The 21,528-nt window shown below is 37.4% G+C and overlaps 1 protein-coding gene across 14 annotated transcripts in view; it reads left to right on the forward strand.

Moving 5' to 3' along the window:
* Nucleotides 1-17,514, forward strand: part of baz2ba (bromodomain adjacent to zinc finger domain, 2Ba) — a 279,446-nt gene extending 261,932 nt beyond the window's left edge. For 8 of the 14 annotated variants that reach the window (XM_051930571.1, XM_051930572.1, XM_028806420.2 and 5 more), the window contains 7 exons: nucleotides 117-277; nucleotides 2,524-2,831; nucleotides 3,266-3,401; nucleotides 3,485-3,631; nucleotides 3,824-4,098; nucleotides 14,501-14,644; nucleotides 16,146-17,514. In XM_051930571.1, coding sequence (XP_051786531.1) covers nucleotides 117-277; nucleotides 2,524-2,831; nucleotides 3,266-3,401; nucleotides 3,485-3,631; nucleotides 3,824-4,098; nucleotides 14,501-14,644; nucleotides 16,146-16,299 — 1,325 coding nt within the window. In that variant the 3' untranslated portion in view covers nucleotides 16,300-17,514. The remainder of the gene's footprint in view (nucleotides 1-116; nucleotides 278-2,523; nucleotides 2,832-3,265; nucleotides 3,402-3,484; nucleotides 3,632-3,823; nucleotides 4,099-14,500; nucleotides 14,645-16,145) is intronic. The other 6 variants (XM_028806421.2, XM_051930573.1, XM_028806423.2 and 3 more) reach the window with 2 other exon arrangements.
* The last annotated feature ends 4,014 nt before the right edge of the window (nucleotides 17,515-21,528 follow it).

Here is a 21,528-nt window from a genome sequence, read left to right on the forward strand (position 1 = left end):
AGCAAAATAAGTTGTATGTGTAAAATATGATTTTGACTTTTTAAATAAAATAGAAAGCATACAGTATTCACACATCTGAAAATCAACTTCTTCAAAATGTTGCATTTTATCTGCAGTCCCTATCATTGAAATAAATGACAATGAAGAAAACCTAGTAACTCAGGAAACTCTGGACAGCTGGTGTGTAGAAGAACAAGCTATGGAAATGGACATAGCCATTCTGCAACAAGTAGAGGAGCTAGAAAGAAGAGTCGCTTCTGCCAGTCTACAAGTAAAGGTAAGAACTGAAACAGATGTTTGACCATATGTGTTAATGGCAAGCCCCTCACCAACAGAGACAGCTGTTTGTTGTGCCAACTTTAGCTAAAATCAAAGAAGGAACATTTGCTGACTGTAACAGTTGCTAAGCGTGTTCTTTGAACAGTGTACCTAATGGTGTGTGAGTGTTTAGTTCTAACCATAATTAAAGCCTGAATGTAGCAGTCTTAAATTATAAAGTACAGCTCATTTGATTACAAAGTGTAGAATAACGTTTGCTTGTATAACTTTGCAATACTATTAAGGCTTGTTTAACTACATATTTGAAAATGTGGACTATGATCTGAGTTTTTTAATGAAGAATATTAAACATATTTATTGCATCTAAACAGACGTATAGGCAAGAACAAGCTAGTTTAGACTAATCATTATATGGAACACAGTGATGGACTGATTGATGCATAAAACAGATTCAAATGAACTTTAGATAGAGGCATATGGTGCTTGGGTTGCTCACAGCAGGCGACATTGATAGTCATATACTGAGACGGACTTCGGCGAATCAGGACCCGTTACAACAACATGGGTGCAAAGTTTTCATGATTTTATGTTCCATCGGTCTCAAGTCTCTGGTTGCATGTCAGTTTGCCTGTTGTACTGAACATATTAAGTCTTTGCTAAATCCAACTGTTTGGCAAATGTTTCTCTTCATGAAAATACTATTATATAAGCTAGTTGATGAAATAAGAGAGCAGCAGTAGGACAGACAGTACATAGCTAATGCGTGATAAAAGAACCAAATGTCATTTTATAAATATGTTTTATCATATTAATAGTTTTACAATTTTATAAGAATTACATGTTTATTTTACCAAACATTATTAATAGGCATATTTGTTATCTACTCTGCAGTTAACTGAAGCTGTGAAGTGCTGTTTTGGCACAACTAAGTGCCACTGTATCCCTGCGTACAAATGCAGTCAGTCATATTTCAGGGCAACGGCTTGCTCATAAAGATTATGCTCCTGTATCTAGCAACTTCATCCAAGTGAGAGTTCTCTTTTTAAACAAAAAACAAAAGAAACGGAAGAAAGTAAAAGAAAGAAAGACTGTCAGGGGTGGTGAGTAGAGTCCATGGGCTCAGTGTGCTTACCCCTGCCATGGTGCGGTACGATCTCATTGTGTTGAAGCTGACTGACAGACTCCTGCACTATATCTACTTACCAAAGTACGGATACAATCTGTTGAGAGGCAAATTCTTACACAAAGACAAGTGTTTTCAAGACTGCACTTTATTGGATGTCACAATGTTGGAAAGAAAATACAGAAACGCTTACCAACAAGCACTCTGCAGTGTTAAATAAGGGAAAACTGTGTGTTCTAAGGAAGGGCAGCATAAATTACAACAAATAGGATAACACTAATCTTGTTTTCCATCATATTATAGATATTAGCATCCTTATGATTTAATTTAAAGATGCAGAAATAACAAAAATGGTTAATTGTGTGGGGCGGCACGGTGGCGCAGTGGGTAGCGCTGCTGCCTCGCAGTAAGGAGACCTGGGTTCGCTTCCTGGGTCCTCTCTGTGTGGAGTTTGCGTGTTCTCCCCGTGTCTGCGTGGGTTTCCTCCCACAGTCCAAAGACATGCAGGTTAGGTGGATTGGCGATTCTAAATTGACCCTAGTGTGTGTGTGTGTATGTGTGTGTGTGCGCGCCCTGCCCAGGGTTTGTTTTCTGCCTTGTGCCCTGTGTTAGCTGGGATTGGCTCCAACAGACCCCTGTGACCCTGTAGTTAGGATATAGCGGTTGGATAATGGATGGCCAATTGTGCATAGATAAAAGTTTAGTTGTGTAGGTTGTGTTTACTAGAAGTCGGTCCTAATTCGTGCATTAATTTACGTCAGTGTCTAAAGCTCTTTTCTACTGTATACAGAAAGTTCGCTCTAAACTAGTAACACCCTGAGAGTTTGCACTGCCATCCTATACTGTTGTCCTTTAAGTATGTCTAACAAGTACACACTGGACTGAAGATTATTGTATTTTACTATAAAATGGCCAGCCTGCCAAAGCTAGGAGGGAAGTAGAAAAGATCTTCTAAAAACTGTAGTTTCATGCAAGATAACTGTTTTTGTCCCCATTTTGTTTGATAGTCAGATTAAAAATGAATTCAAAATATATTAACATTTTATATGTAGAGTATACATTTGGAAAGAATTTGTTTTTGCTTTACTGTAACTTGTGCTGCAATGTTTTTCATGAAATAGGGCTGGATCTATCCTGAACCACATTCAGAGAGGGAAGACTTGGTCTACTTTGAACATAAGCCATTCACTCATTTGAGGAAAGAAGAGCAAGTAGGGGGACAAGAAGACGACAGCAGTGATGGCACCATTGTGCGGCGTATCAACAACCCTCTAGATATAGCTGTAACCAGGCTGGCTGAATTGGAGAGGAACATAGAGAGAAGGTATCTGAAGAGCCCCTTAAGTACCACCATTCAGATCAAACTGGATAATGTGGGCACAGTCACTGTCCCTGCTCCTGCACCATCAAGTAGTGGTGATGGTGACGGGTAGGTCATCGAGATTAATTGGAACAGTTATTATGCTTCTATGCTGATTGGAGCCTATTTTGTCTTGCCTGTTCTTTCTGCTTTGTGCATTTTGTTATTTTCATTTATTCAGAGACATTCTGATTCCCATGTCTGTGGTTCATGGAGGGCCAGGTTGTATCTGCATGGTGCATTGTTTCTTGTAGAACTCTCTCACTGCAGAAAATTTTTGTCTTGTTGGCAAAACTGTCCTATTCCTGCTGTTGAATGTATAAGGCATGATGCCAAAGTCTGCAGCACTACTTGGTCAAGCCAGGCTGCTTACGTTTTGCATTTTCACTGCTTTTTTTGTGCACTGCTGTTACTGTTGGTATTTTCAGTTGGCTTTACCTGTTGGTTTGTTATTTTGTTACTAAACTGCTTATTGATCTGTCTTAAACTCTGCCCACAAACAGAGGTGAAGAGGACATCGCCCCCGGCCTGAAAGTGTGGAGGAAGGCTCTAAGTGAAGCCCGCAGTGCTGCTCAGGTGGCCCTTTGTATTCAGCAGTTACAGAAATCAATCGCTTGGGAAAAATCAATCATGAAAGTTGTAAGTACTTTTAATCTGACTGCAGATCTACCTCCGAGGTTTTGCAGTTTCATAGCTACAAGGTTCATTTTCGTATGTTGCAGTACTGCCAAATTTGCCGAAAGGGAGATAATGAGGAACTCCTCTTGCTTTGTGATGGTTGTGACAAAGGATGTCATACTTACTGCCATAGACCCAAGATCACCACAATACCTGAGGGTGACTGGTTTTGTCCTGCCTGCATTGCGAAGGTAATTGTGGCCTTCAATACAGAGCTTTGTGTGGACAATAAAAAAAGAAAAAACAAAAAAGTAATTGGCGTCCAGTTACATTTTGTATACATGGCACTTAAATAACCACCGTGTGATTTTCTACAGCATGAACATCAGAACTTTAAGAAGAATATCCTGTTTTTTAAGTAGCTGTTATTTGTATGTTTTCAGGCAAGTGGCCAGTCTCCAAAAAATAAAAAACTGCAGAATCGTTCTGGGAAGAAAAACAGCGAAGCTAAAAAAAGTAAGAGTAAATCTGGAACTGGAGACGTCTCAGAAGATGACTCTGCAAGTACTAGCAGCACTCCAAAGAAAGGAGGAAAGGATCCAAAAAAGCGGAAAGGAGAAGAAGTCACATCTTCAAGTCAAACTAAGCAAGATGGATCATCTTGTCAAAAGAAATCTAAGCCAGCAAAAGACAATAGCAAGGATATGGCTTTATGCAGGTAATACGAATGCAACCAAAATAAACTAAAAAGAAATAAATAAAAATAGGAAAAAAAATTTGAACACAATACATAACATTAAAACAGAGAAAAAAGTAAAGCAATAATAAAAGTAGCTTTTTAAATTAGAACTAAAACTATTCAGACTAGGAGAATGTCTTAGGTGTGGCATCAAAGCATTCAATCATCCTGATACATAAAAAGTAAATTAACTGGCAAAAACAAAAGGAGTACAATGGCAATGGAGATCCATTTTCAGGCTGATATAGACAGTCAGGAGCGCATTATAAACCTATAAAAGAACCTTAAAATCTGTTCTCAAATTTGCAAGAATCCAATGTGATTTCGTAAGAGCAGGAGTGATATGCACGGTTTTATTTAATCTTGTCAGATTAGTCAAGCTGCAACATGTTGACAATTTTTTAAGCATGCCAGTATAAAGAGTACTGCGTAATCAATGCAATAATCAATGGTTTGCACTTGTCGATAGTTAGCATTTGTAATTGGTCCATCAGTTCCATGTTTTTATTCATATTTTGTTTTAGGAAGGAAAAAATCAATAGTAGTTCATTAGCTTATTGAAGAAAAACAATTTAAAGCATGCAGTGACGGCCTGCCTCAAAGTGGATATCTTGGGGCCGCTGTCTTTGTCACTATTTAGAAAGTTGTTTCCATAACCAAACACATCAAAATCCATATTTCTTGTACAGTTTTCCAGCTGAATTAAGATCCACAAACTAGGATTCAACCTTGATTTTTAGCAAGATGGGCATGTGAGAACATGGACATCACAGTAGGTAGTTAAAGCTAGTAATGATTAAACCACTTTGAATCTTGTGTCAGAGCAAACCAGCAGTGTGTCTTCTCACTCACGTTTAGTCAGCCTTTAATGCAATGGATGTGAAGGTGTTTTCACCACTAGTGGATTTAGAGCTGTTGTTTCAATCTCTTGAGCAGTGTATACCTGTACTCCAGTTTGTTTAGGTAGAAGTGAACACACCAGTCACACTCTGGTGAAGTCTAAAGCAAGTGGTAAGGAATGGTGGTCTTGGCATGGTATCAAGTGAGCCCTGTGGGGTTTATGTGAGGTGTGAATATGTTCTGACATGAGACCAATCTCACTACAGGAAGCACTAGTGGTGCACTATATGTACCAGCATCACACAAGTTGTAATAAACAGCTTGCACAATCATAGCAACTTTAGCCTGTGATTCAGGGCATCTCTGTTTCTCTCATCATCAGATAGCAATGGATAGCAATGGACCACATTAAAAAAATGTTCTTAATTCATTTGGGATTGGCTCAAAAATGAATAGCAGCGTGCCACCGATGATCAAACTCGCTAATTTTGCACCTAGGACAAATACTCGCTGTTACAGCGTCCTTCCAATATGACTGCTGTTCAGGCATGAAGCAGACACTGAAAGCACATGAACTATGATACTACGTAGTAAATGTTAAACAAACACTCCAATATGAGCATCATTAAAAAATACAGCCTTGTAGACAGTAGACATGATTTGACATAAACTAAATAGAGGTTACGTTCACATAATGGGCTACTATACAGTACTGTAAATATGCAGCATGATATAGTGAAATGAAAATCACCTGATATGTTGACTATCTAAATGAAATTGAAGCTCATCACTCGGAGTTGTGTTCCACATAATTACTGCAAATGTGCGAATGCATTTTTAATGAAATGTGAACCAAGTTTTGAACCCTGGAGGTGACATGCACAGTTGGAGCGAAACACAAAGTAGGTTTCAAACCCAAGAATGACATGTACAGTTGGAATGAAATGCAAATCAGATTTCAAGAGCCCAGGGCAGATGTACTCAGTTACAGCCTCGGAGGTGGCAGTGGTTGAAGGTTTTCATTCCAACCAGTTTTGTAATTAGAAGCCAGTCCTAATAACTTAGTATTTACGGGTTTTTTTTATTTTAGAGCATTAGAACAATGTAGACAAGAACAAAGCTCGCCAGTCCTATCCACTTAATTCTTCTAAACAAATATCAAGTCAAGTTTTGAAAGTCTGAAAAGTCTTACTGTCTGCCACACTATAGGGTAGCTTATACCAAGTGTCTGTGGTTTTCTGTGTAAAGAAAAACTTCCTAATGTTTGTGTGAAATTTCCCCTTAACAAGTTTCCAACTGTGTCCCCATCTTCTTGATGAACTCATTTTAAAGTCACAGTCTCGATCCACTGGACTAATTCCTTTCATAATTTTAAACACTTCAATCATGTTACTTCTTAATCTTCTTTTGTTTAAACTGTAAAGGCTCAGCTCTTTTAATCTTTCCTCATAATTCAACCCCTGTAGCCCTGGAATCAGCGTAGTTGCTCCTCTCTGGACCTTTTCTAGTGCTGCTATGTCCTTTTTGTAGCCTGGAGACATAAGCTGCACACAGGACTCCAGATGAGGCCTCACCAGTGTGTTATAAAGCTTGAGCAGAACCTCCTGTGACTTGTACTCCACACATCAAGGCGCTATATAACCTGATAGTCTGTTAGCCTTCTTAATGGCTTCTGAACACTGTCGGGAAGTCGATAGCTTAGAGTCCACTATGACTCCTAAATCCTTCTCATAAGGTGTACCCTCGATTTTCCAACCACCCATTGTGTATTCAAACCAAACATTTTTACTTCCTATGCCTAATACTTTACATTTACTGACAATAAATTTAAATTTCTTCCTTCAAGGCAAAAACTGTATATTTTTTTTTGTATTCTGAGAACTTTACCCATGTGTTTTGTGGTCTTTCCCTTCTCTCATTTATTTTAAAAGTTTTTATTAACACATATTCTTTATGAATCATGTACACCGGTTTAAATGGAAGTATGTTAGTTGGAGAGCTGGTGGCTCCTTTGTCATTGAAACTTAAATGTAGCAATTAAAAAAATTAAATAAGCAATTAAGGGCTCTGAATGTAACAAGCAAGTTAACTAATACTAAGCCCCAAAAAATAATACATTATTAGTAAACTAGTTGTGTTACCCGTCTAAGTAGTCAACATAGACTTAAGCATTAACATTTTCAGTGCATCATGCAATGCATACATATATCTCTGTTATATGCCATTTAGTATGAGATTTGTGAAAGCAGCGTTAATGTTTGAGATGCACCACCAATGCATTTTATTACTAAAAATGTGACGTGCCACCTTCTGGAATGACAGGAACATGTCAACCAGACAGACACATAGACACTTATCCATTTATTAAGGTGGGTAAACGGTTTCTAACTAAGAAGCTGGTTAAAGCAAAAACCTGCAGGCACTGCGGACCTCGAGGAATGTAATTGAATACCTCTGCCCTCGGGTGAAATGTGCAGTTGAAATGAAACACAAAGAAGGTGTTAAAATCCAAAAGTGACATATGCAGTTGGAACAAACTATGAAGCACTATTTTAAAACCATGCACTGTTGGAATAAAATACAAGAAATGTTTTGAAAGCCAGGGGTGCCATGCGCAGTTAGAATGAACAACAAAGCAGGATTTTTATAACATCTGTACATCCAAAACTTGACATAATATTAGGTGAAACAAACCTTTGACATATTGAAACCTTCAATATGATTGTGCTATAAACTGTTGCAGTGTTTCCAAACATTTCACACCCATTCCTTTAGTGACATTTCCAGCCAGAAAGTTGTAGGTTTATGTGTGACGATGGAATGTTTCATTATACAGTAGATTTATTAAACTTGTAAAAGCGTAATTTATTACATTTGGTCACAAAGAAGCTGGGTAATATGTATCAATATGGCTACAACAAACTGAAAGCATTTTGAGACAAAACTATTAATTAATGAGTAATATTAATACCAAAGGGGATTGCATCATACAGCAAACAAAAGGTTAAGTAACATGAGACGAGAGACTTCTCTCACCCTGATGCCCAGTCTCTTCTCATAAATATACCTCTTTTGATTTTTAACAAGCTATTCACTGCATTATTTACTTTTATTAATGAACACATACTGTTTATATTTTTAAAAGTGTGTCTTGTTTAGATGTATTATGTGTAAGGCTAAATGATGATGGTTTGAATGAAGGTTGCACTGGTTGTTATAAGTACCAAGTTACAATAGGGGTCTGCTTTGGGCAACCTGAGTGGTAAGGTGGCTGTCATTGTGCTTATGTAGCTGAGCAATGGGTTATGAATATAGAAGGAGAATCGCTCAGTCTCTATCTTTCAATTCTTCTGTTTATTAAAATGCTTTATTCTACTGCACTGCAGCTAGGACAACTTCTTATTTACTGATCTCTTCATAAGTGTTTAATGGCAAAGGTCAAATGCTTTTTTTAAAAATAGGTCCAGAAGTTGCCAGTTTTGAGTGAACCTTCATGTGGCCCTCTGTCTGAATTCACCTCACTATCTTTTTACTTACACAGTAACATCAGCAGTGGAACTGCAAACCTTTTGTGTTAGGTCCTGAGGCTCCTACAAATTCTAGAAAACCCTGTTGCTGCTGTTGACAGGGTTGTGGCTTATGTCGATGGTACTTACTGTTTAAATAACAGTTGTAATTAGTTTTGCAGCATATCCCTTAACTCACATTACAGCATATCTCTCTATTATAAAAAAAAAAAAAAATCTTGGGAGGGAGACTAGGGAGACGAGACGTGATCTTCTCGGAAGACAATTTGATGTCCCGCAGGAGACACTTTAATATCCCGTGAGACAACATTTAAAACAAGTTCACGGACATCTAACCCAGCAGTTGTTGGAATGCTTTTGGCAGACACACTTCATGTGCTCCCAGCTCTTAAAACAATGACAAGTGACAAGCAGAACACGCAGCTCGCCAGCAGCAGCAGCAACAACAAGCCAGCAGATGATCCAACCGCTTCTCCTTAGCGTGTGTTCAGCCCCCCTAATCCACAACGCAAGTGGCAGAGACGCGAAGTGGTGTGAAACATGCCCGGACACCACCAGACTGACACCACATCTTTATAGAAATGCACATGTTTATTACAGTTCTCTGCACAATACACAGTCCCGCACAGCACACTGTGCTCCTCACACCAATCACCTCTCCTCCGGGCTTCTCTCTCTCTATCCGTGGGCCGCCTTTCCTCTCTCCACGGGAACTTCGTCCTGCTCCCACTCCCTGATTGTAGTGAGGCGGCCCCTTTTATTTCCACCCAGTTGTGCTCCAGGTGCCTGATGACGTCCTTCTGGCAGCACTTCCTGGTGTGGCAGAAGTGCTGCTCTTGCACCCGGAAGCACTCCAGGCGTCCCTGGAAGGATTTTCGTCAATCTTCCTGGGTATGGCGGAAGTGCACGTTTCCCGGGTTCCATGAGGCTTGGGGCGCCCCCCTGGTGGTGGCCATGGGTCCCAACGGGCTTGAGCCTCTTTGCTCCTGTCCCGTGGTCCTCTCCCGATCCAGGGCGGTTGCCCCCTCGTGGCCCGGAGGACAAATACACCACTTCCTGGTCCTTCCAGGCGTCCCGGCTGGGTCTGTCCCTCAGCTTCCTGTGACAGTGGCAAAAGAAAAGGACAGCTGCTGTACAGGCTTTTAAATGATCGACGCAAAGCGCGACAAGCAGAACACGCAGCTCACCAGCAACAGCAGCAGAAAGACAGCAGCTGATGTGATGGCATCTACTTAGCGTGCGTTCAGCCGCCCCCCTTCACAACGTGAGCAGCGTTATACGTCCTGCAAGAAAGAGATTTAACCTCGCCCGGGGCCGGAAATAAAGGACAAGTATTGTTTTCACAAAAGTTTTAAAGTAAAAGTGAAAATAATGCATATGTAAAAATTCCCATGAAAATAACAATCTCTTTAAATTGTATATCCGGTAAACCAAACCTGGGGGTGGCGAGCAAAGCGAACAGGGGGCAGAGCCCCCTAGTACTAACTAAAGATTGTAAATTACTGAATACTAACAAAGCTTACCATAGACCCATGACCTTTGAGTTAATCTGTTCTGTACAGCTGAACAACATTTTAAAAACTACTTTAAGTACCAAGTCAAGGACAAATGAAATCATCAGTTCTGCTTGCTACACTCTTAGTTTGGAAATTTTATAGCTTGGGTGTGTTTATATAAAAATGACTATTGTGTTAACTTAAATAGCAGCAGTACCTAAAATTATGGAAATATTGTACACACCTCTTGTACAAAGATTAGCCAAGATCTCAACATGTAGGACAGAAGAACTGAGGACCTTGACAATGCAGAACAAGGCGCTTTAGGGGTGCTGTGATGTTTTAAATACTTAAAGATTAGAGATACATGAAAAACTAGTACCTACCTGCATGTGCTGTTTCTTAAATGCTTTAATGATAGTTTAGTACAATATTCCAACATGTAAGGATTTTTATATTGTAATATTAGATGTGTTATACCATATTAATAACGTTTAACCTCATTCCCCCAAGCTAGCATCTAGAGTTTTCAGCTTTAGTTTGAAGTGTAAATATCATACTAAATTTCTAGTGAATCCTACACTTATAAGCCCTGTCAGAACAAATGATCTTATGGTGGCCATTCACGCAGCAGCAGTCTCAGTGGGTTGAGAGACTTGGTATGTTTAAATTATTTAAATATGTGTATTGCACAACATGTTTATATTATAAAGTCATAAAGTAAGTAATTCACACTTAATTTTTGCCCACTTAAAGTTTCCACATTTTTCTTCCTTACGTATGACTGTGTTCCACATTGTTTTGGTCCTTTTTAATTTCACTCAATGTTTTATTGTATGGATTGGTGATAGGTGATAATTTATTAGTCAGTGCCCTAAAGAAGCAATTGATTCATCGTGAATTTATTTTAAAAATTAGGTATCCATACAATTAAAGGCAAACTAAAAAAAAAGACAAAATTACCTATTAGCAGAAAATACATCTTATTTTGTTTTTTTTACTGCTCTGAGTTTTCCACTATGCAGTTTGAACACACTTTACAAGTGATAAAACGAAAGCTTTATCTCTGATACAATGCCGTATTTCTAGAGGAAAGTTCTAGAGTATATTCTTCAATTAGATAATGGACAACTCTGCTGTATGTTCATTTTTCACAACTTAGCGTCAGTGTTTATGATTACAGATCACAGATTGAACTGCACTGACAAACTGAGGAAGACTGCTTTCCACCAGTTTCAAAGGTTGTAGATCAGTGAATCCAAGTTCTCTAGATTGTCATGAAGATCAAAAAAACTCCTCTGCTGACTTTCCCAGATCTCGCTCATCAAATTTTGGGTAGTGGTTTGTCATAGCCAATCCCAGTAATATCTGACTTAAGGCCGGAATAATCCCTGATGGAAGTCAAGCCATCTCAAGGATCACATGCACTCCTAGGCCAGTCACACTATCACCGGCCAGTTTTGGATTTGCTGGAAAACAGGAGCACCTAGAGAAATACACACAGTGGGAAGACATGCAGAGTGTACACAGGCAGTGACGGGCATGAAATCGAACCCAGTGTTCTGAAACAGTGCTGGCTGCTGGAGCTCCAGTATGCGTCCCTCAAGAAAGACTTTCCTCTTTTGGAAGTATAATAGCGCATTGACTGTTAACTTGCTGTCTTTAAACATATTCTTTATCTGATTATCATTTTGTATGTTAACACAGAAGTTTACTTTTCTTCTTTTAATAATTCATTGTTACTGTGTACCTACAGTAAACATTTCTTGTAACTGAAAATGTTTTTACTATACTGTCATATTTTTGTTTCAAGAATATAAGAAAATAGTACAAACAGCATACTTACTTTTCGTATTTCAGTTATGTTAGATTGGAAACTGATTGGATGTGGATCTATGGGAGTTATTATACAATGAATAATGCACCAATTTAAATGTTTAAGAGTGGAGAAAAAAAAAAACAATTTTAACAAATGGACTGGCAGAAACTTGTGTGTTAGCAAATCTGACCATATGGAATCTAGTAAAGATGACTGCTTACAGTAATTCCATGGTCTTTGTTGTGGTTATCACAGGCGCACATTCTGATAAGTGTTTGGCAGATCTACTGTATAATAAAACGCTGCGCTCTGTGTGTGATCCTTAGAGCAGTCTGATTGGTCTTTGGTGTGGCCGGTTAATTTGGCTTTGGTGACACTATTGGAAGATGAAGTACAAATGGGAGACACACGAGGAGAAGTAAAGGAGGCATGCTAAGAGTTGCCTTCTACGATGAGAAGTATAAAACAGAAGCATGAGCAGGTCACTTCAAAATGGCAGAGTAAGAGAAGCTGGCTTTACGGAAACCCTCTTGGGCTGGACACCTGTGGAAAGGCACTGAAGGTGCACGAAGGGCAAAAGAGATCACATTTTTAAACGTATCCTGTTACCTGTCTTTGACAGGTAGTGGAGCTAGGGGTTGGATAAATAGCCAATTTAAACAGAAATTTGGTAGAGGGTGCTGCTCCTCTTTCAGTTTTCTTGTTGCTGCTGTGCTATTGAAGATAATAAGACAAGGACATTTATATTTCAAATTATCTTCTAGAAAATGCACTGCTGCTACATATAAATAGATCTCGTAAAGTTACAGTTGTTTCACTGAGACTTGTGTTAGGGCCTTACTGCAAAAAATATTGATGGACCTCCTTAAGATTTACACTGTTTACTATTGCTTAAATGACATGCTTTTTTAGTTGAATGGTTTAAGTGGTAGAAATATATATTTATGCTCTCTTAAAGATCTGTTACTAACTGAAAAATTGCAAGTTAAACATTAGAACATAATACACACAGTGCTGTAATATCATCTAGTGTCTGTTAAATTATCTGTGGAGGGACATAACAGAGTTGAGTTTTGAAGGACTCTTAAAGTCCTACTCTCCACCACACTATTTGGTAACGTATTCTGTTTGTAAAAAAAGACTTTAAAATTTGTGTGAAAATAACGCTTAATGAGTTTCTATTTGTGATCCTGTTTTTTGTTTTTGTTGAAGTTCTCAGTTTAAAGTAATTGCTGGGACCCACTTATAATTTTAAAAACTTGTAACATCCTACGTTTACTTCAACTAAAAACGTTTAAGCAAATAGTCCCTCATAGCTCATACCTCCCAGGATTGGAAACAACCCAGTTGCTCTTCTCTGGACTTTTCTAGCACTGCGGTGTCTTTTTTCTCACATGAGTCCAAAGGTGAGCACAGGGCTCTAAGTGAGGCGCCACTTGTGTGTTATGTAATTTAAGAACAATCCCTCTTGAGTTGTACGCCACGTCGTGACATCGTCTACCTCAGTGTTTTCCAAACTTGGTCCTGTGGTCCGCCCCCCTGTGGCTGCAGGTTTTTGTTCCAACCAGCTTCTGTTTTTAATTGGACTCCTGGGCTAATTAAGTGATGTGTTATTTCTCAAGTTCTGTGTTTAAGGAACAATATAGAAATTAGAAAACTAAGTTTGCTAAAAAAAAATAAATAAATAAAATGTACCAAGCAGTTATATGGGAATAATGTATTTTCCTCTTGATTTTCATTCTACTTTTCTAGATGTTCTAATTGTTTAATTAATCTGTTATTTACTAATTAGTGGGTCTGATGCTAAAGTAGTTGCAGCCTTTGATTATTTAGTGTTGTTTCCTGGGCGTCTGCTCTGCTCATTTTCAATTGTCATTAATAAGATAAAATGAAGGGGAAAACTGCACAGAGAAATGGCAAAATATAATGAAATCAACAAAAGAGAGTCAAGCATTTAAATCTATAGTAAAAACAGAAATATTTCTAAATGTCTTATAAATATAAAAGTCATGCTGCTGTGCTTTTCTGAATATAGAATAAAAGAAAAATAATACCAGCTAATTAAATGAGATGAGTGTTATCAGGTGTTGTCACTGATTAGGAATCTGCTTGGAACAAAAACCTGCAGCCACAGCGGACCCCCAGGACCGAGTTTGGGACACACTGGACTGTAACCTAACATCAGTGCATAACGTCTTGATATAGTGACGAATCCACTAGAGCCCAGAGGTCCTCCTCGTAAGGTCTACTTTTAATTTCCAGACCTCCTCTTTTGTCCATTCAAATTCAGAATGTATATACAGTGAATATTTTAAATCTTTATATATTAAGTATGGATTTATTCAAACTTGCCTCCATTTGTTCAGCTTTTCTTTAGAGCTGTTATTTTATTTAAAAGCTGGAGATTACAATGCTTATCACTTACAATGCTGTTGGTTTTTGCTACTGTTTTACTGCTTACCATTACACTTCTCAGCTGTGTTGTATTCTCTGAAATAAATGCTGAGCTGACATAAGATAATTTAACTCTTAAAGAGTGACAATTCAGTATGGAATATGGAACAGCAGGAAGACAAGGTTTGTTCTTTGCTGTAATGTATTAAAAAAATAATCGCTTCAGAAGTCATTTAAGAAATGTAGATAAACCTTAATTAGTAGGCAGATAATAATGAATATAAATTGTCTGTTTTGTCTTTCAGCATTATTATGTCTGAGCTGGAAACACATGAAGACGCATGGCCATTTTTGCTTCCAGTTAATTTGAAGCTTGTGCCTGGGTATAAAAAAGTCATTAAAAAACCAATGGATTTTTCCACTATTCGAGAGAAACTTGATAGTAGCCAGTAAGTATCAAAATGAAGGAAATGCTTAGCATATTTTTTGTCTAAAATATATCTTTCGGGAATAAGAAACAAAAGGCGGATTTAGTCTTTAATCAGATGACAGTATTCTAAACGCACCAGTTGGTAATTTTAAAGTGGTCCCTAATTAGACATTCTTTTTCTTCTATGAAGAGATTTATATTTAATAAAATGGCCAATCCTTCACTGAAAACAGTTTTCAACAAAATGAAATAAAATAGTAGACAAGGTAATTTCACTTTTGTTCTTTAACGCCTTACATCTTCAATTCTAATTAACTTTTGACACAGCGGGAATTAGTTTGTCTTGTCACCTGGTTGTAAAATTTGACACTTTTTTTTTTTTTAAACACGCACAGAAAGTTTAATAAAAATCTGCACATTAACCTTATTTAGAATTTAAAGGATGTACAACGAGTTAACACTGTCTGAGACACAAATATTATTTTGAACTGACATAATTACATGTAATTATGCTGTTAAATTTTAACAGAATAAAAAATGAGTCTGGCAAAGAGGTTATATAGGTGAACAAATTACTTATTTCAGGATTCTTGTTTGGAATAATCATGTAGAATTAATTTGTTTTTCCTCATATGTTTTATAAATGAGTAACAGGATGATGGCCAACTGCTTTTCAGACTCTTCATAATTACATCTTTGTTGTGCTTAACCCTATCCTCCTTATTACATTAAAATATACTTACTGATAAAATGTACTGTACTGTACAAAATGAACAATTATGGTTACTTTTAGACTGTATTAATTGAAATCTTTGTATGACTTATGATAATATAAAGATAAATTATTTAAGAATATAACACACAGGCTTATTTGGTTGGCTTATAGCTAAGTTGTCAACAGTATTTTATATCATAATCTAATGTTAGACCAAAACTCTAAACAGAGGCAAAACTCTTGAATATTTCAGAATAAACAGCACTTGGCACGACTTTCAGTGGTAAGGATGCCAGCCCAGGGCATGCCATCCATGACAATGTATAAAATACAGGGTGGTCCCGATCTAACTATGCAACTTTTAATGCAATGCAGTAATTGCATAATTAGATCTGGACCACCCTGTATATGCATATTGTACAGTTTTTAGTGAGTTTCAGCCTAGGTAGGGGGGCACAGCATAAATAAATACTGTTAACAGATTATACCAACATACTAACAGAACTAAAGAAAGGTGAATCTGTGACTGAGAGTTGAGGGAACAGCTGGTGTGAATGGCAACGGTTAGGGGTGACGTGAGAAGATTGGTGAGGAATGCTCAAGACTGTAAAGTGGAAGAAGGTCACTACCTAGCAAGTCATTGGGGTACTGGATTTGTGTTTGTAAAACCTTGGCTGATGAGTGTAATTTCTACAGTGAATAAAATAATTAAGCTTTAATATCATATCTATGTAATTTTGAGACAATTCTCCAGTTTTGTGACAGTGCCCATGTTAATATGTTGTCTTTATATGTATGCTTTTAGGTATCCGAATCTTGAAGCTTTTATGGTGGATGTCAGATTAGTTTTTGACAATTGTGAAATTTTCAACGAAGACGATTCTGACATTGGTAGAGCTGGTCATAACATGAGAAGATTTTTTGAGAGACGGTGGTCTGAACTTTTCAAAACAAGTTAAGTTTCCTGGCACATTGACTGTGTGGGACCAGCTTGCTACATGTTGAACTTCAAGACAGAGCACTTGATACGATATTATGTTGTCAAGGAAAACAAAAACTGCTAAATCATCATTTTCACAAACCAGGGTTATTGAATTTACAGTATATTTGAATCTTTTCTGTACAGGTTTGGTTAGAACAGGGAAACAACACCCAAAGAGTTCCAGATAAAAGGGTGTGATAGTGCAATACCATTTAATATAAGAAACCGCACTGAAATTACAACCATCAGAGCTGTAATGGGGAAAGGCAGCTTTCTCTGTTTGTAAATAGTATTTTTTTTACTTTGCAGTTAATATTATAGTGAATGTATTTAATTTTTGTTAATTATTTATGACTAAAGGAAAGGTCCAGTCTTCATTTTCTATGAAAAGGAAGAAACAGCAAAAACTGCTTTAAAATGTAAAAACAAGGAATGTTTTTCAAAAATAAAAACAAAGCCAAGAAATAATTGTTTACACTGTTCTGTGTCATAAGGCACTAGAGAATTACAGTAATTTCTGTAAAGCTGCATTTATATATTTGTTTTTGCATCACTTAGTTGCAAAGGAACAGTGAAGCAACAGTAACACTTGTATATACTGTTCATTATTGTTAATATTAAGTCTTGTTTGGAATATGTATGATGTGTACATATTGTTTTCAGACATTGAATATTGTTTATGCCTTAGAATGATTGTAGCATTTTATTTTAGTCTTAAAGTGATTATACATATATTGCTTGTACAGTACATATCCTCTGCAAACACTGTGGTTTCCTTAATCTTGGTAGTGCCTGCCTTTTCAACAGGGTGTAGGGGATATTATTATTTCCCATTTTTCTATTTTTTTATATAATTTTGACCCTCCCAGGCCTTGATTTCCAACATAATCATTTTTATTCATGTGAAATATATTACAGCACACAGTATTTTTCATAAAAGCATTTCCCTCCATCTGCCTTGCCACAGAACTGAGGACACAAAGGACATTTGTAACCACTGTGTTTGAACCACTGTGTGTTGTGGCCTACTGGAGGCAGCTAGAGCAGATTTTTTGTACCTAAGTCAGAGTACTTGAAGTTATTTTATTTAAAAAAAAAACTATTGTGAAAAACAGGTAGCATTCTTTTTGTAGAAGCATTATTTTTCACTAGTGTGTGTGGCACGGATATAATAAAATGATGTTTTTTTCAACTTGGTGTTCTTTTGAATTTCTGGTACTTCTCATAAGGATACATACACTACTCGCTGTGCTTCCTTTGTCAGTAGTTGTGTAAAACTAGTTTGAAAACTCAAAAAAACAAGTGACGTTGACTCTTTTTAAACTGCCCTGAAACCAGCTGAAGTGTTAAGTGTGCAACGACACAGAGCCAGAAAGATTTCACAAGGGTATCTCATTAGGACCAACATAACTTTTCTAATCCACATTTGTTTCAATTTCTTATTAAGCACACTTCCACTTTTGATACATGCATGCCATATCGTAATTACAAATATGAGAATAAAATAAAATACGTCATATTACATCATGTTTTATTACAATATACTGTGTGCAGGTCCCCAGGCTACAAAAAGGACATAGCAGCGCTAGAAAAGGTCCAGAGAAGAGCGACTGGGCTGATCCAGGGCTACAGGGGATGAGTTATGAGGAAAAATTAAAAGAGCTGAGCCTTTACAGTTTAAGCAAAAGGAGATTAAGAGGTGACATGATTGAAGTGTTTAATATTATGAAGGGAATTAGTGCAGTGGATCGAGACTGTGACTTTAAAATGAGTTCATCAAGAACACGGGGACACAGTTGGAAACTTGTTAAGGGGAAATTTCACACAAAAATTAGTTTTTTTTTTTTTTTTTACACAGTTTTTCTTTACACAAAGAAAGATAGACACTTGGAATAAACTACCAAGTAGTGTGGTAGACAGTAAGACTTTAGGGATTTTCAAAACATGATGTTTTCTTAGAAGTTGATAGGACTGAGGAGCTTTGATGGGCTGAACGGCCTGTGCTCATCTAGATTGTTCTAATGTTCTAATAAACTGAAAAATATCATGCAGCATATACAGAAATAAACCTCTATGTCATGAGTGTCGAACTCCAGTCCTGAAGGGCCGCAGTGGCTGCAGGTTGTCATTCTAACCATCTTCTTCATTAATGACCAGTTGTTGCTGCTAATTAACTTTTTTTTCTTTAGTTTTAATTAATTTGACTCGGGCCCCTTAGTCGTTTCTTCTTCCTTAATTAGCAGCCAAACAATAATGAGACACAAAACAAGCCACCATATGACCAGCTCACCTGTGCCCATCACACAATATCTGAAAATAAAGAAAGGTGAAGGTCTCAGTAAGGTTGATCTCTCGGGTCACCAAAACATTTTGACGGCGTTCTTAGAAAAGACAGAAAATAAACAGTTTTGGAAATGTCCGATATGGCAGAATGAGAGCAGCAAGAAGCCATGGAATTAAATAACGGATTTAATTAACAGCAAGAATCGGCTTCTCATTAAGAGATTGGTTGGCGTGAAATCGGTTGGAGTTTGAAATCCCAATTTAGCTGGTCATCTGTTGTCTTGTTTCACATCTCATGTCTGTTTGGCTGCCATTTAACGAAAACAAGGCTATTAAAATGAAAGGAAGTTAATTAGCTGTGAAAACTGCTCACTGATTAGGAAAAGGGATGGAATGAAAAACTGCGGCCCACCACCCCTGCTCTGTATCATGGTCCTTCATGACAAGTTTATTAACAACCATTTTGTGGCTTTACCCAGGTTAACCAGTTGTCATTTTCTCCTCCACGGTCCCCTTTTCATCTCCTCCTCCTGCAACCACATCTTCTTTGGCCTGCCTCTGAGCCTCATCACCAGTGCCTCTTTGTTGGTGGACGTCTCCCAATTACTCTCCGCCTTTTGCTCCACAAACCTAAAACACCTTAGTCTTTCATTGATCAGCACAAAATCTATCGCCTCCATACCAATCTTTTTCTTAAAGTATGCAGTGCCCTCCATAATGTTTAGGACAAAGACACATTTTTCCTTTATTTACCCCTCTGCTCCACAGTTTAAAATTACAAATCAGATCATTTCAGACGTGATTATTAAAATGCCCATTTATGGGTACTTGCATGCATTTTGGTCACACTATGTAGACATGACAACACTTTTTCTACATGGTCTCCTCATTTCAGGGCACCATAATGTTTGAGACACAGCAATAGGAGGTCTACTGAAGCAGTCGTATGCGATGACTGCTTGAAGTTTGCAATTCACAGACATCACCACGGGCCTCATATATTATGCCATGCGTAGAATTCACACTGAAACATGGCATATGGAAAAAAACAGAAATGTGTGTACGCACAAAAGAATTCAGATACATAGCACTTTGTGTATGCCAAGTTCCATGCATGTCCCCATTATAAATCCCAACCAATGTGAATTTTAACACACATGCACTGCCTACAGCCCCACCCCAACTCCTTCCAGAATTTTGCATATTTGAATATGCAAATCAGTATAATTTGTCTCTTCCATTCAGTGTTTTGTTAAGACAATGGCAAACGCACGTGTGAAAAAGAAGAATTTCAGCAAATCAGTTTGAACAGCTTGATCTGATTAGCTGTAAAGAGTGGCTGTTGAACAAGTAAAAGAGGAAAATCTAGAAAATATACAAGTTAAAGTGGCCTCTCTCAAGGTAAAATTTAAACAGTAAACTAATCCATAACTGAAGTTGCGCAAAATGCTTCTCTGTTTTAAGATAAACAAGTTTGCAAATTTTCCAAAAGATTTTGCATTTTCAAAAATTTGCACAGCACACCGTATTTGAGATATCTCAGTGAAAAACTACGCATTCTTGACAAATTCTCTTGTCTATAAAGTATGCCAAATTTCAACAAAATCAATCCAATGGGAGCCAAGTTGTTTCATGAGGACAGATGGATAGAAAGATATGACGACTGTAGAAGGTGCATAGGCACCTAAAAAAGGGTGACTGGGCTAGTCCTAATAATTACAGTCGCATCATGGATAAATGATTGGAAGCTGTTTAGAAAAGATCAAGCATCGCATGGCACAGACAGGTGTACTGATGAACGGTCAACAAGGGTTTGTCTGCTGGAGACTGTTTAACTGATACTGTACGCTGGAATTCTGAGGAAGCAAAAACCCCTTAGAATCAACGAGATGCCATGCAATTTTTTTATATTGATTTTTATAGAATTTTTATATAATGTCCCACATAAGAGGTTACTGATCAAACTAAAAAAATGACAATTCAAGGCACAATGTGAAGACAGGTGAAAAACTCGGGTTGAACACTGAAAACAAAGAGTTTTTTTTTTTTTTTTTTTTTAGAACTTTTTAAGAATTAGATGATCTGTGCTAGAGCCGCTGCTCGGTTTAATGTATATAAATGATCTGGATAGGAATATAAAGAGAAGCTAATTAGGTTTGAAAATGATACCAAACTAGGTGGCAAGCTAGAATCAGTTGAATCGTTACAGAGGGAACTGGACAAAATACAGAATTTGTAAATTTCTGGTAGATGAAGTTTAATGTTAATAAATGTAAAGTATTACAGTAAAAATATTAAAGGTTACTACACAACGGCAAGTTTGAAACTTGAATGTACATGTTATGAGAAGAGTTTTAGTGGGCACTAGACGGTGTCTGGACTCTGTACAGAAGCCATTGACGAGACTAACAGGATGTGAGGCTACATAGTGCAAAGTGTGGAGAACAAGTCAAGGGAGATTATGCTTACAGTATAAAAAGCAGCACTTCGGAGTGCTGTGTATAGTTCTGGTCTCCATATTACAAAAAAGACAGTAATGCTACAAAGCACAGAGCATGGCAGCTAGACTGATTCTGGGACTGAGAGATATGAACTATGAGGAAAGACTGAACTAGTAAAACCTTTTTTATTTAATTGGATCAGAGATTAGGTAATACTGTATAGATTGAGAGGTGACGTGAATGGGAGGGAATTAGTACAGCGTACCCCAGATGTTATTTTAAAATGAATTCTTCAACAAGAATACATGTATACAAATGAAAATTGTTAAGGGTAAATTTGCCACACACATTAGAAAGCCTTGGTTCACTGAGAGAATGATACAGTGCATCCGGAAAGTATTCACAGCGCATCACTTTTTCCACATTTTGTTATGTTACAGCCTTATTCCAAAATGGATTAAATTCATTTTTTTCCTCAGAAT

Source organism: Erpetoichthys calabaricus, chromosome 8, assembly GCF_900747795.2.
Source record: "Erpetoichthys calabaricus chromosome 8, fErpCal1.3, whole genome shotgun sequence".
Lineage (NCBI taxonomy): Eukaryota > Metazoa > Chordata > Cladistia > Polypteriformes > Polypteridae > Erpetoichthys > Erpetoichthys calabaricus.